General features: G+C 40.3%; 1 protein-coding gene across 1 annotated transcript in view; it reads left to right on the top strand.

Moving 5' to 3' along the window:
* Positions 1 to 5,037: 5,037 nt before the first annotated feature.
* b3galnt2 (beta-1,3-N-acetylgalactosaminyltransferase 2) overlaps positions 5,038 to 16,507 on the top strand; it is a 35,607-nt gene continuing 24,137 nt past the window's right edge. Inside the window, exon 1 of the mRNA XM_024139365.2 lies at positions 5,038 to 5,286. Coding sequence (XP_023995133.1) covers positions 5,184 to 5,286 — 103 coding nt within the window. The 5' untranslated portion in view covers positions 5,038 to 5,183. The remainder of the gene's footprint in view (positions 5,287 to 16,507) is intronic.

The raw sequence follows: 16,507 nt of genomic DNA, 5'->3' as shown, positions 1-16,507 counted from the left end.
ATACCAACATGCCCCCCCCCCACCCCACCCCCCCCCCCCCCCGCCACCATCTAACTACCGTTAACTGTAGTATTAAACATCCTGCCATTTGACAGGTTGATTAAAGTAAGACGGGTTTCTAACCTTTGCCATATTATTATCTTTCTCTCAACACTCAATACACTGTTCAATTTTTCCAATATACACTTTTCTGAATACATACTCAAAACTCTCAACAATCGTGTGCTTTGACATTTAGGAAGAGTGTGGATGTTGTGAATGTGTCTACGAGAACAGAAGTGCATATTTATTCTGTTTTCGGGCTACAGGAACCCTGTGCTCGAGTCCCATCTGTTGATATAGTGTACCACATATCCCTTTCATATACAGACAAATCCCCCTATTTTAACATGCCAGCTTTTTTATACCAGCTCTTTTGTATATCTGAAAGGGGTAGTGGGTAAAAAACAAGGATAAATAAAACCCACCTAAAGACCTAGTTGTGATTCCTGCATTTTCACAGACCCCGTAACCAACATGCAGGTATCAGGTCTCTSTGAATGCTTCTCTGCTTTTTTTGCAGGTAAATTCATAAACACTTCCATTGTTTAACACCTCGCTAACTTGAAAGGCAAACAGCCCCCATGGTTTAACCACACTCCCCACCCCTCCGAATTTGCCAGCTACCCACTGATATGTATTAAAGGGGTATACCTGCAGGAAAGTGGTCAATAAGGGGCTGTTTGAAAGGGGCTCATATAAAATTACCTTTTCTTTGTTTTACAGGTAATATACCACGTCTTCTGTCTGAAATGGGTAAAAGAGATGGAATAGTTGTATCTCTATAGAGTGCACTATGGACAGCTGTCAACTCTGGGCCAACACATCTCGTACACACCTGAGCCCCTGTTCACTATGTATGGTTAGACTCAGGTGTAACATCCAACGAGCAGTGATTCTATCCAGACAACTAAATATTAAGACACATTATACAGTTATTATACTACATACACTATTAAATCTCACCTTAAATCCTCATTCATATATGATTTACTAATGGTGTTTCCCAGGGTCTGTACTAGGTCCTCTTTAGTGTCTCATTACTGGTGTCCCCCAGGGCTCTGTACTAGGTCCTCTTTAGTGTCTCATTACTGGTGTCCCCCAGGGCTCTGATGACAAACCAGTCTATCCTGCTTTAACTGCAGAACATAAACATTTTGCCCAAAGCGTCTGATATATTGAACTTGACTATTTTGACATCACTTTTCTATGTTGTTTATTCCTTTGTTTTATTATAAACTGCTTCATTTGTTTCCTGAGCCTGTTTCTTTTTCCTATCTATATGTTGCCTGTTCTGTCCTGAGTGAGTGAATGAATGGTTGTGAATGGCAAGTCTTTATACCAAACAGCCAACCAACCCAAGGCCTGCATGTTTCTCTGTGCTCCATCCAGGTCTAGGATTGTTCAAATACGGTAACTTCACCAGGATTCCAGATTTCCTGCTGATTTCGGGAATCTTACAACTGGGATTTCGGGAAAACCTGGGAATTTTGGGAAGGTTACCGGAAATGTCTGACATTCTCTTATTTTGTCGACAGGGTGGAAGTATTTTAGAGGGTGCGTCAGAAATGGCCCCCTATTCCCTATATAGTGCACTACTTTAGACCAGAGCCCTATTCCCTATATAGGGCACTACTTTAGACCAGAGCCCTATGGCACCCTATTCCCTATATTAGTGCACTACTTTAGACCAGGGCTCTGGTCAAAATAAGTGCACTATATAGGGAATAGAGTGCCATTTGGGACTTAGCCAGAGTGCGCACTACAGTCAATCAGTGTGTAAGTCATCAGTGGATGTAGGAGGCCTATTCTCTATGACACTGTCAACCCAAAGGCTTTTATTTTGTTTTAAAAAAGCACAATGTGTCAAAGCATTTCCTGTTCGTGGTGGTAGATACCTATTTAGCACATTTTTACAAAAAAACAAATAAAAAAATATTCTTGTTATTAGTTGTATTTATTATTATTATTATTATTATTATTATTGTTGTACTATATCTGTGGCACAGCACTGACAATTACAACATCATGGTGTGTAGTGCTACTGATTTGGAGATTGTATGATACTTAGGTTTATAAAATGTGTGATTGATACTCCTGAGTATTTTTTAACAATAACTAATATAAGGGTCTGTTTACATGTTATATGATCCCTTTTTATGGTTCAGGTTTCATCTGCTTCAACACTTTACATTCTGTAAATAATCAAATTAAAACGTTTTTGTTTAGGCTTGCAAAATTCGTATAACGTTTTCAAAATTCTCACGTTTTCCCAGAAGTCCCGGTTGTAAAATTCACAAAAGTAGGAGGGAATAAGCAACAAATACAGACTTCGCAAGGATTTCAGGAAAATCTGGGAATTTTTTGGGAAAGTTACCGTAATTTTGCAACCCTGTTTTTGTTGTTGTTGTTGGTACTTTACAATAGTAGCCTAGTGTTTCCTCATTAGGTATCATACATCTTTCCTAGCCTGRGTTACCAGTCTGTTTGTGCCATCCTGACACTCTTTGGTACCCAAGCTACACAATTCCTTGAACTGTCCTAGAACTGTCACTGAAACCAGATATTGGACTTAAGTCAGACTTTAGTTGTGTTTGTGTGAACTCTTCGGGGTCTCTAATCCAACAGACCTCAGTTAAAAGGGTGGTGCCAAATCTGAACATGAAACATGGGCTAAGTCCCAAATGGCACCCTATTCCCTACAATAGTGCACTACTTTAGACCAGAGCCCTATGTAGTGTCCTATGGGCCCTGGCCAAAATAGTGCACTATAAAGGGAGTAGGGTGCCATTTGGAACATACACATGGATTTCATGTCTCAAACGTGAACTTTGCACGGATTTATTTCTGACTGAGGAATCTTATGATGAGAAATATTGCCTATTTTAATGTCTTTGTTCCAAATGGCACCTTATTCCCTATGGGCCCTGGTCAAAAGCAGAGGACTATAAAGGGAATCGAGTGCGATTTAGGATCCAACAATGTATAGATGATGGGTGCTTTACTTAATGCACATATTGTGTAGAGGTTTGGTTGCTTTACTTAAGGTTGTGTAGACGCGCAGCTGTACAAATCAATGGAATTACTTATTTAAAAAAAAGAAAAAATGTATAAATGAATTGCAGGCTTTGTATTAACCCCCTAGCTGGATCAACATGAATTAAAGGAAATGGCAACCCAAGTGGTCCGTGGTCCCTTTTTCTATAATATATTTTATTATTTAAATTCATGTACAGTACCAGTCAAAAGTCTGGACACACCTCCTCATTCAAGGGTTTTTCTTAATTTTTTACTATTTTCTACATTGTAGAATAATAGTGAAGACATCAAAACTATGAAATAACACATGGAATCATGTCGTAACCAAAAAAAGTGTTAAACAAATCAAAATATATTTTATATTTGAGATTCTTCAAAGTAGCCACCCTTTGCCTTGATGACAGCTTTGCACACTTGTGGCATTCTCTCAACCAGCTTCATGAGGTAGTCACCTGGAATACATTTCAATTAACAGGTGTGCCTTGTTAAATGTTAATTTGTGGAATGTCTTTCCTTCTTAATGTGTTTGAGCCAATCAGTTGTGTTGTGACAAGGTAGGGGTGGTATACAGAAGATAGCCCTATTTGGTAAAAGACCAAGTCCATATTATGGCAAGAACAGCTCAAATAAGCAAAGAGAAATGACAGTCCATCATTACTTAAAGACATGAAGGTCAGTCAATGCGGAAAACTTCAAGAACTTTGAACGTTACTTCAAGTGCAGTCCAAAAACCATTAAGCGCTATGATGAAACTGGCTCTCATGAGGACAGCCACAGGAAAGGAAGACCCAGAGTTACCTCTGCTGCAGAGGATAAGTTCATTAGAGTTACCAGCCTCAGAAATTGCAGCGTTCAAGTAACAGACGCATGTCAACATCAACTGTTCAGAGGAGACTGTGTGAATCAGGCCTTCATGGTTGAATTGCTGCAAAGAAACCACTACTAAAGGACACCAATAAGAAGAGACTTGCTTGGGCCAAGAAACACAAGCAATGGACATTAGACCTGTGAAAATCTGTCCTTTGTTTTAATGAATCTAAATTTGAGATATTTGGTTCCAACCGCCGTGTCTTTGTGAGAGTACTCTTTGGGAGTAGGTGAACGGATGATCTCCACATGTGTGGTTCGTAACATGAAGCATGTAGGAGGAGGTGTGATGGTATGGGGATGCTTTGCTGGTGACTCTGTCTGTGATTTATTTAGAATTCAAGGCACACTTAAACAGCATGGCTACCACAGCATTCTTCAGTGATACGCCATCCCATTTGGTTTGGGCTTAGTGGGACTATCATTTGTTTTTCAACAGGACAATGACCCAAAACACARCTCCWGGSTGTGTAAGGGTTATTTGACCAAGGAGAGTGATGGAGTGCTGCATCAGATGACCTGGCCTCCACAATCACTCCTGACCTCAACCCAATTGAGATGGTTTGGGATGAGTTGGACCGCAGAGTGAAGGAAAAGCAGCCAACAAGTGTTCAGCATATGTGGGAAGACTGTTGGAAAAGCATTCCAGGTGAAACTAGTTGAGAGAATGCAAAGAGTGTGTAAAGGGTGGCTGCTTTGAAGAATCTAAAATATATTTTGATTTGTTTAACACTTGTTTTGGTTACTACATGATTCCATATGTGTTATTTCATAGTGTTGGTGTCTTCACTTATTCAACAATGTAGAAAATAGTAAAAATAAAGAAAAACCCTGAATGAGTAGGTGTGTCCAACATTTGACTGGTACTGTATATACATGTAACAATACTAGCATTGCTTAAAGATCAGTAATAGCCTACTACTACTGTATGTTGAAATCTCAATGATAAAATAGGACCGCTCCCAGTTGCACAAATATTTTGTTGTTTTAGCGACCTGTGGCGTAATGACTACAGTACTTCATATCCCAGAAAACATAGCGGTTCGATGTCTGCACTTCCATTGGTTGAATGACCATCGTCATCAGAACAGGAGCGAGGCAGACATGTGACATTTAGCACAGAAATGTACAAGAGGCACATACCGTTTTATGCTACACACAGATAACAACACACCACTACCGTACCCAGTTTATAGCCTACTCGTTAACCGTTGGCATCTCCACCAAGCGATCCGTCCATGCGAAGCCTAGCCTTGCTTCTAGTTCCGTGTGTTGTCGCGGTAGTGGTGCACTTCTGGTTGTGGACAAACAGAGCGACCATCTCGTTGGAGAAAGATTATGGTACTGTAATATTTTCATTCTGTCAACTTTTTCTCTAGCTGTGTTGAAACCGCTCATTGGAATATACATTGTTTGGTTGGACTAGAAAAGTATAAAAATATACTGAAAATGTTTATACTGTATTTTGTCTCGTGGATTTCGGGACCACGTCTTTATAACAATTAATTAGTGATGAGACCAGAATCACACTCACAAAATAAAAGGTTCCTGGAGTATCCTTTAGGGGTTCGTTACATTGAAACTGTGGGGGAACATCTATAAGTTTGGGGTTAACTGCCTATTATAATGATTCATAATAATACGCACAACACCATATTTTAGTTCTCCGTTTTTTATTATTATTTTAGTGGCAAAGCAGAATAAAACAATCACAATATGAGGTAAACTCCCAGTAGAGCCTCAAGTCTAATGGGTATATCCTCTGCCGTGTTTGATGTTAATGTTCACCGTATCCATAGCCAGAATGATTTTTGCAGTGCATGGTAATTGAACAGGTTTCCTGTTTTTATATTCGTCAGAGGTGTAGGGAAGGTGAAGTCTGTCAATTCTAAAAATAGTAATTATACAGATGTTTAACAAAACATGCACACAACAGTATTCATACCTTGGTTTTTGTGGTGAATGTGAAACCGTTTTGATTATGGTCTTTATACACATACCTTGACCATAATGTAGAGGCCTTATGGGATTTTAATTGAAGAGGTGAGGATGGTAAATGTGATCTGCAGACCAATAGACATACCTTAGTATGCCTCCTCGTCTGTATACCTACAGACACAAAAGTGAGTAGTTAAGTCATCTGCTCCCAATACAGCTAGCCTTCAACATATTCTTAACTCTTTGTTGATTGATATCCAATTTACTGTTTTTAGAAAGATTTGCACAAATATGAAAAMATAGATGGTATCATCACAAAACAATATTGATTTAAATCATATAAGGGATACACCTTAAGTTGAGGAGATCTTTACATTGCTAAGTGACTGCACCTGTTGTCAATCCAAATGTTTGTTGGGTTCCTGCGAGAACCCCCACCAGCTAAGGAGGTTCCTCGACGAATCCCACCTCCTATGGGGTTCTTGGAGGAACCTTTTTTGGTGGCAATTTTCAGAGCCAAGAACTTTGAGGTTCTTAGAAGGAACTTTGAGGTTCTTAGAAGGAACTTTGAGGTTCTTAGAAGGACCCTTGTTGAACCCTGAATTTTTAGCGTGCAATTCAACCATTTATATAGAATGTGATATCTAGAATGTAATATCTACAACACAGCAATACCCATGATACTCTGCGGCAGAACCCCAATACTAGGGTGTTAGGGGACAAAATGAACCTGTGGTTCTGGTGTTGTACTTTGTATTCCATGTTATAGAGAAGCGTGTCATGAACACACAACTTTCTTTCATGTGGATAGAATTTTTCCATTGCTGAGATCTATTTTTCAAATTGTCGGACAAGGTTGCAGACAGGTCAATGTTAATCCCTAGTCCAGGGTAAGCAACCCTGTTCTTGAGTCCACAGATACTTTCATGATTTTGTTCCAACTAGGCACCACGCCAGGGGTGCGTTCAGTTCGCTTGAAAGTTTGCTACGGTGTGAATGGTTTGTACTGAACAACACATTTTCCCCAAACATTCTTGCTGGTTCTTGAACATATTTTGAGATACTGCACGTTTGCTCCGTTCGGTGGTTTGTGCAATGAGTGACGTTTTTAAAGGTCAGCGGTTCATTTGGAATTCACTATCCAAACCTCTCCCCTGTTTTTATCTGGTCATTGAGTAAAGCACAGTTTCCATCCAATTAAATGTTCTATTACGTTGTGATGTACTGAACGCAGCCCTGACCAACTGAGCTAATTGATCAGTTCAGTGATTGCAGAAATTCAACACACCTGGTCTTCCAGCTTTGGTTAAATCAAAAACATGAAGTGGCTGCATCACTCCTGGTCCTGGACTGCCGCAGGCGCCAAGTCACTGCCGCCAAGTCACTGCCGCAGGCGCCAAGTCACTGCTCTTGCTTCTTATATTTAACACGTTTTGTCCAATATCTCAAGATGGGGTGGTCATATTGTTATGACATTTTTCAGGGCTGATGTAGAACACATATTCAAATAAAAGTAACAATGAAACATTAAAATGCGGTATTATGTGAATTGGGCACTTAATATGCAAATCAGGAATTATGGAATACAGTAATTTATGGTAGGTTGGTCATATTTTTTTTGTCATTTCTTTCCACAAATAAAACATTGTACAGCATAAAAACATTGAGCATGACATCCAGACATAGCACATATACACAGGCTACTATATAGAACTAAATGGGTTCACAAGCTCCAGTACAGAACTAAATGGGTTCACAAGCAACAGTACAGAACTAAATGGGTTCACAAGCAACAGTACAGAACTAAATGGGTTCACAAGCAACAGTACAGAACTAAATGGGTTCACAAGCGACAGTCATCACCTCCCAGTCTTAGACACATGACCACTCAGAGTAGGACCCTTCTACATTCTAAGGATTACTCTGGCTGCTGTAACGACACCGACACCAAATTCCTCAATTGTTACATTAGATAACTCTGTTCTATCGGCCAGAGACATATTCTCAGTGAAACTGGAATTGTTAACKCCATCCATTCCTCCAGATATTTCAAAARAACCGTCCAGAAAAGTTGCACTAATGTACATTACCAATATTGCGTGGAATAATGTCCCAGTGTGTTTTTTGGCATTTCCAACACATCAGATGGTCAGCCCCATCTYATGAAGCCTTGTTGGGGTCCAATAAAACCTATYTAGTGTCTTCTATTGCGTATGTTTCCCCCTGGCTTCCTTTATGTTCCTCCTTGAGCTGGACAAGATCTTTAACCAGGTACCATCCTCAATTTCACACGTKAGGTCAATTTGCCATATTGTTCTGAGGTTTTTGCATTCTTTACCCTGCRGATGACTAAARATTGAGTATAAAATGGCTGCTTTATGTTTGTGTAATTCCAAATGCTCAGCTACTGGGTTATTTCCTGGATGTTGTTGATAGCCGGTTWACAAACATTCTCTCWATTGTACATTTTTTCCAAAATGTGCCTTGTCTCCCACATTTCGTTTTAACCAAATCTGAGTATGACATTAAAACATCTTCATTGTACAGATCACCTTTAGTATGAATTCCTTTCATTAGCCAACAGACCTCTCCTCTGTAAGACTGTGACAGAGTATCAACAGACCTCTCCCCTGTAAGACTGTGACGGAGTATCAACAGACCTCTCCCCTGTAAGACTGTGACTGTGAGGAGTATTCGAGACAGACAATCTCCCCTGTAAGACTGTGACAGAGTATCAACAGACCTCCCCTGTAAGACTGTTGACGGAGTATCAACAGACCTCTCCCCTGTAAGACTGTGTGACGGAGTATCAACAGACCTCTCCCCTGTAAGACTGTGTGACAGAGTATACAACAGACCTCTCCCCTGTAAGACTGTGACAGAGTATCAACAGACCTCTCCCCTGTAAGACTGTTGACAGAGTATCAGACCCTCCCTGTAAGACTAACAGAGATCCTCGAGCTGAAGAGTGTATCAACAGACCTCTCCCCTTTGTGTGTAGACTTGACAGAGATCATCAACAGGGGTGAAAGGATAACTTGGTTCCACGATTATATTGTTCACAGAGATCCCGACATGCCGAGCATTCCTTTGTGTTACCCAATTGTAGTTTAGCGAGTTTTTACAACATCTAATCAAATGGGTGTGACAAAACTAAAACAGAGTAATACACTCCTGTCGAAGGCCTCCTACATCCTTGGTGAGCCACATCTTCGATATTAATGGGCTCAGTGTTTTGTGTGTTTTATTTCTTTTCCACCACAAGTGTATATTAGACTTAATAGGGTAATAATTGTAGAAAGATTATCCGATCTGGGAAAATTCATCAGCAAATGGTGATTATTAATGGTAAATTTGTGATTGGTTCCACATGAATTTTAAATCACACAGTCGTGCATAGATCTTCTCTCAACACAGTAAAGAGTCTACAAAGAACATGTGGTAAATGTGATTTTCACACCTTTATTCATTGTTTGTAAAATTTATTATTTAATTTTTTATATTGGGGAGGTCTTAATTGAACGTAGATATTTGTCAGCCTCAAGCAAAATTGTTGCTCGCTTGAACTGGTTTAAAATACCCAAAGTGACACACATAATAAAATCTCATGACATGTATCCCCACGCGCTATAGTAAGGAACCACTATTGTTGTGTAATTATAGAAATCGGAGCTAGACTGATTACAACTAAGTAAGTTTAAGAACATTTGGTGTTTCAGCCGTCCGGATATTGTTTCCTCTAAAATATTCATTTTTTTTTGTCTATTATTGCCTGACAAACTTACCATATGTATTGTACGAAATTTACATAAAAGATCACAAGTTTACTAACTCGAGGTCAGGTAACAAAGTGACAGAAGAGGATAGTGCAGCTTGCAGCAGCTAGCGCTAGAATCTACATTTGAACATGTCGTTGAAGTGCATATAGTCGCTGAGAATCTTTTGCTCGTTCTCTCCTCTCATATCGTGTTACATGGGGCTGTACTACTGAGTATGACTACTATACAAAATTGGTTATAGGCAAGGTCACTGGTTCACTTGTATAAAAGAGCTAGTGTAAATAATAAGGAGAGTAGGCAGAGGAGAGAGCACCAAAGGCCACCCTGCTCGTGTTTAATCGCTCATCAGTAGACATGAATAAATTTCATAGGTAGATATTTAGTTACGCCTAGATATTACGTTAAGTTTCTGTTGTGTCTTTTATGCAGATTCACTGATTTCATGAGGTCTTACAAATCGATCTATTGATTGACATAGTCTAAGGATTACCAGAAGCGCAAGAATGTCTTTTACATAAGGGTATGACTATTAGAGATAGCCCGAATTCTATCCTGACTGAGAAGGGTTCAAGAAAATCCATTTTCTTCAGGGTGGGCCCCATTCACGAAAGGTTTTTCTTGCGGATTTCGGAGCAGAGGGATGGGAGTGCCTAATGGATGATTCTGGGACTTCTTCAGTTGGCTTAAAAGCATGGTTCACGCACCATGAGGTGGTATATATATGTCTGTGATCGAGCCTCACAGCGCGCCTTCTGTTGCGATGGCCGTTGCCTTAGTCGATATGTAGATGTTATATTGAACTCGCTGAGGAGGAAGCCTCAAGCGTGAGGGCTGTTGCGCAATACAATTTTAGGCTGCCTCATACGTTTACGTCGGGTCTGTGGTTAAGTGGTTAGATGATGTTATAGGGAGGGGTTTGTGGACTTGGTGACAGGGGATTATACGTGAGCTCATATTTCTGGCGGCACATTGAGCTGACTTTACCTGATGGGCGGGGGCCGGGTTGCTGATGTTGCACGCTAGCAGCTTAGAGTAGAGTGTTTGACAGTGTATCAAGTGTGTTAAACGTTTACGGACTAAGGTTGGTTAGCTGAGACTTGGCTTTCTCGGGTTGGATGTGACTATTGAGGTTCAAAGAGCGTGGGGTTGGTGGATTGGTGATTTTTACTGGTAAGGACGCTATGTGGTGCTTAAGACGCTAGATCTAGGTTAGTAGCATGCTCACGTCCGTAGTAGGTGCGGTGTTGCTATAGTCGGAAGAGTACACTAGTAGAGACGTGTATACACTACCTGTCATAATGTATGTACTAGTGCATATCGATAAAATTGGGAGAAAAGGGGTAAATGAATATAAAAAGTATGGTTGGCTGCAGCATTCTGTATAATGGAGAAGTGATATCGGTAGAGCACGGTTATGTAATATGTAATATTCTTAATGATTGTGGATTTTAACACTAGCATGATATCTATCTAGCGGAATCTGATATAGTGATATTGTAGATGTTAATATATGTAAAGACTAAGCAAGCGATGAGAGGAGTGATAAATAAGTAATAGAGAGAGAGCTAATTGGTGTGTGTTAAACTAGCTGACAAATTTATGGTTATTGGACTAGCCTTCTATTATGTAGTGTAGGCTAGGGCTGTAGTCATCCTTAGGCTTAGAAGAAGGTCATTAGTTTTTTTTTTGTGTTTGCGTTAGTGAGTTTATTTGCTCATCGCACCTAAGTTTCGTAATATGACTCATAATGGTAAAAGTTTAAGGTCGAACTAGGTGTCCTTTTCACATATCAATTCGGGCTGTTACATAGTAATTCGGGGTTTGTCATTAGAGTGAAACTGGATAGTGTGCGAATCGATAGTGCATGTGTGAGTCTCACATGCGCTCTCACTCCGAAGAGCTCAACAAAGCTCAGAAACGACTGACCAGAGCTTGAGAAATGTCTTTAGAAACATAATGGATCATATGCTCAGCGGATATCGCTCATCGAGGCGATCGAGAGTATCGTACGGTGGCGAACTGACGCATATTGGAGTGTTCGGAGGAGTAAACACTGTACACCTGGCGACCCTGGTATGTCAGTCAGCGGGGAGACTAACGGCGATTTCACAGTCCGGTAACATAGGTGCTTAAGTGTCGCTCGAGGATGAGGACGATAGGGTATAGTTTCACGCCTAGAGTAGTCGCTGCCAATCACCCTGAATCCGCTATATACCAGTACTGCTTATGCCAGGACTAGAACGCTTTAGGGGGGTGTAATAGAGTTATCACGCATAGTTATAGGTGCGGGTTCGCCTCTAACGCTTGGGCCTACCGGCATACTCAGTGGTCAGCGCGAAGGGTGTCTGAACTCAGAGCTGTCTTGGCATCGAGTTTGCAGATCCTGGTGGCACAGCTAAGCGACTGTTGAAGACAGCATGCACGAGGTAGTCCATTAGACCACTGGCGCACACGGTCCAGGGGAGGAAAGACTAGGTTTTCACGATGAGATAAGGACATTTGATAGGTTAAGAGTAGGGGCTTGTCTCGGAATTTGTGTAGTAGCGATCTAATGGATAAAAAGTGTTGCTATGTATTTTGGTGACATGCCTATAAAGTAGAAAATGAGGATAGAGGTGTAGTCCTACTATAAATTGGTCACTCGAATCGTAACTGAAAGAGCGATATTCGGTAATTGTGACGTAGAAATGGGTAAATTGTCTCGATTATTCCTTGTTATATTATTGTAGTTTGTAGGAAGGACACACAAGGTCAAGGGTTAAATAGGCGCATCTTTTCATGATTATAGAGTAGCGCTTTCCTCGTCTCTAGTTAGGTGGAGGTATCTTGTAGTTGGTCTACTTGTTGGCACTAAGACAATGGGTATAGAGAGCGACGAAGAGATTCCAGGGGAGTAACAGTACAGCAACGCTGGTCTCACTTATTGTACGCTAGAGACAGTGAGCAATAATTCTACGTAGTCTAGACTGAGCTTGTGACGTGACGTCTACTGAGTGAGTGATCGTCTTCTAGTCATGTACCGTAACTCATTTTTATGACTGTACTGTATTCGAAATTCATATCGAAAGTTGTTTGTCTCACAGGGCTCTCAGCAATGAGAATTTGTGGATAATAATTCGGTACGGAGCATAGTGCACAAAACTGGTATATGCTGATTCACGATGGAAACCGATCTTAGGTTGCCTATCAATGTGATAGTGACTATGGGTGATGGTTAGCGGTGCTATGTCTGCCGCGAATTTCATTTTCGAAAATGTTTAGATATATCTATGGGGTTGTAAAATATATTTGAAAGAGGGGAGTATTTAGTAGGATGTGTACTGCTCAAATTTTGGGGAGTTCAGGGTTTCTGATGAAAGTGTGGTGTATACATAATTATGAGCTCAAGGATTTGAAGACCTCAATGAGAAAGTCAAATGAGATAGAATTTGTAGAAGAGAATATGGGAAAATATTAGTTGTTTATGTTTACACGGTTGTGATGGGGAAAATGGATGTCAAATAAAGAACAGTGTAGATTTTACGATATAATTGGCTGTGGTCATGCAAATTTATAAATAATATTCACGCTTGGTTCCATTGTGAAATTAAGCTAGTACGGTATTCTCTAGGAACATATAGACATTAATTTATACTATAAATATACTCGTATGCGGTCTAATAGTGGGTCGATCGTGTTCAGTTGAGTATGGTAATGCGTGGGGAAATGAACGGAAGATTGAGATGACATACTGGATTTAATCAATTATGAATGAATGTGCTACCAAGGGATGTAGGAGGCTTGCATCCAGAGTGTTAGTTGTTACAGTAGTTAATAGAAGAGATTAGTCGAAATATAGGCTAAATGCTTTGAGGTGTAAAGAGTGGTGTGGACTTGGAAGATACATAAGTTAGTGAAACGGGGGTTAGTACGTAAAGTTTATAAGTTCCCTTTTCACCCGTATGATTACTCTCTGGTCAACATGTCAATGGTACAGGTGGATAAGGTCTATTGTTGATGAGACTTTCTGTGTTCACTAGTCTTCCAGGAAAAGTAGAGGCAGGTCTCGCTTTGAAGGAGCCTTGGGATCACATGTACATTACTCACAGATGGGAGAGAGAGGACTGTTTGATACTACTGTTACGATCAAGGTGCGCTTTACAAGAGGAGAGAGGTCTTGTTGATGACTCTTAGTCGACAGTATCAGGATGTGTCTTACAGGGGAGAGGTCTGTTTGAGTACTAGTCACCGTACAGATGAATTAAGCAGTGTCTTCATATGAAAAGTGCATGTTGAGTTAGTAGCGCAGCTCTTACGCCAGGTGTATTGAGGAGTTGATGTATATTCGATGCGCACAGAGTCTATATGACGCTGAAGGGGTGGAGGTCTTGAAGTAATCGTTGATGTCACAGGTTCTTTATCAAGTGGAGAAGGTTCTAGGTTGAATGTGTACTGCACGATCGGAACATTCGTACTTTACAAGGAGGGAGAGTCTTGTATGATACTTCGATTCAGGAGGTTAAAAGTAACGACATATGGGTTAATCTCGTCACAAGTCTTGACAGGGAGAGAAGGAGTTCTCTGATTGTTGGAGCTAGCGTCGTATCACAGTTGCTTACAGAGGAGCAGGACTGGTTATGTGGCTTAACTGAAGGAATTTACCATTACTATGGATAGAAATGAGTGGGTTGGGGGTGAATTTACTGTGGTACGATGAAGTAGATGTTTAAGAATTGTTCCAGTTAGAATAGGAATCACAGTGATTTGGGTTAAAACAAAATGTGTGGGAGAACTAAGGCATTCATTTTGGGAAAGATATGTACAAGTGTTAGATAGAAGATATGAATGGTGCAGATTGAACGTCCCTCGCGGACGCTAATGCAAATCACATACCATGTGAAAAAGCACTAGTAGTGAGCCTGCTGTGTGAGTGTAATCACATGATAGGTCATGGAATTACGAGAATAACATAAAGCTAGCCATATTTGATACTCGGGATTTGTTGTTAGCTTTTAACAGTTGGGATCACATGGGGTAAGAGAAATTGGCTAATACAATTCAGTAACATAATATGCATATTGACCTGACGTAGTGGAAATTGAGGATGGGTACCTGGTTTATAGAGTCGATTTGTCCGGTTCAAGGGAGGAACATAAAGGAAGCCAGGGGGAAACATAGACGCAAATAAGGAAGGACATTCGTAGCTCTATATTTAGTTTGTTATATTGGGAACATCGCGCTCCACATGTTAGGGCTTAAATCATATATGGGGCTATGCACCATATATACTGATGTGTTATTGTGAACAATGCCCAAACAAAACTACAACGTGTGGGTACATATTATTATGTTCCAATAGTGCGAGAGTATGTTTGGTAATTAGGTTACAGATATAGTTAGGCATAGATGTACTTTCTAGGTAACGGTATGTTATATAATTGAAATAGCTTGGAGAGGAATCGGGATTGAGGTGTGAACTTATTCCAGTTACTTCACTGAGGAATTATCTAGATTCATCGTGTCGATAGATAATCAGTGTATTAGGTCTGTAATTGATTAGTAAACGAATTTGAAGGATTTGGTTTGATCTAGTTTGATGCTGAGTTACAAAGATAGAACTAGGTTATAATTGTGCAGTACAAGGATAAGTAAGTGGTCGTTAGAAATCTATAGTATGGTCCTACTCTCTGAGTGTGGTGTCATGATATGTGGATAGTCTTAATGAGCTTAGGTGTAAGGTTTAGGTGAACATGGTACGGGCATTGTTGATGACGCACATTAGTTCTTGGGTTAACCTTGTTTGAGCGTTTGATGTAAACCCATTTTAGTTCTGTACTGATTGCTTGTAGAATCGCATTTAGTTCTGGTACTTGGTTGCTTGTGATCACATGTTAGTTATGTACTGGGAGCTTGATGTGAAAGACGGCCATTTAGTTCTAAACTTATAATGAATAGACACGCTCGTCTGTTAATAAATGATTACTATGCTTAGTTAATTCGTGGATGTGACTGCTCTCAATGTTTTTATGCTGTACACACTTGTATTGTTTAAGTTGGTTGCATTGGAAAAGAGAAATGACAAACAAAAATATATGACGTCAAGCGCCTAACTGATATGACAATTATACCTGTATGTGCCATAATCCAGATTGCACGCAATATTAAGTAAGGAGTGCCCTATGCAATTCACATAATACCAGTTGATCTCTAGGTTTGAATACCAGGCAGTCGAACATCTGGGCTGTGGTTGGGGATCCCCATAGGGCATGGATATCAACCTGGCTAGGCAAGTTTAGTTAGTGTAAAGTATTTGCAATTGGTTACTTGAATTTATAGTGAACAGTCGTTAGTGGTCGTGTGTCTTAGATGGCGCCAGTTGCTAGATGATCTGCATGCCATACGACCTCACATCGAAGGATCGTAATTATACAGAAGTATTACGCGAGAGCGGACATGAGAGTGACTACCAAATAGTCATGGCATGAGTCGGAAATATTTGACAAGGACGCGTGTTAGATATAAGGCAAGAAGTAGAGCGAAGTTGGACATATGGTGTCGCCGACGGCAGTGGGACTTGTGCAGTCAGTCGAACCTCTGTGGCCTATGCGCGCTAGTTGCTCCAGACCATTCGACTAAGTATGTATTGATTGACAGCGATCACACTTTGCAATTGGTATAACTTTGGATTTTTTAACAGAAAGTCCTCGGGAAGGACCAGGTGTAGTTGAATTCTGCAATCACTGAACACCCCTTGAGTCAATTTAGCTCACGTTGGTCAGTGGTCTGCCGTGTTCAAGCCTAGACATCACACGAATAGACAATTTTAAATTGTGAATGGAAACTAGAGTAGCGTTATAACCCTCCAA

The sequence above is a fragment of the Salvelinus sp. IW2-2015 genome, unplaced genomic scaffold, assembly GCF_002910315.2.
Source record: "Salvelinus sp. IW2-2015 unplaced genomic scaffold, ASM291031v2 Un_scaffold1778, whole genome shotgun sequence".
Lineage (NCBI taxonomy): Eukaryota > Metazoa > Chordata > Actinopteri > Salmoniformes > Salmonidae > Salvelinus > Salvelinus sp. IW2-2015.
The sequence above is the reverse complement of the archived record's forward strand: the minus strand, read 5'-3'. Positions and strand labels throughout refer to the sequence as shown.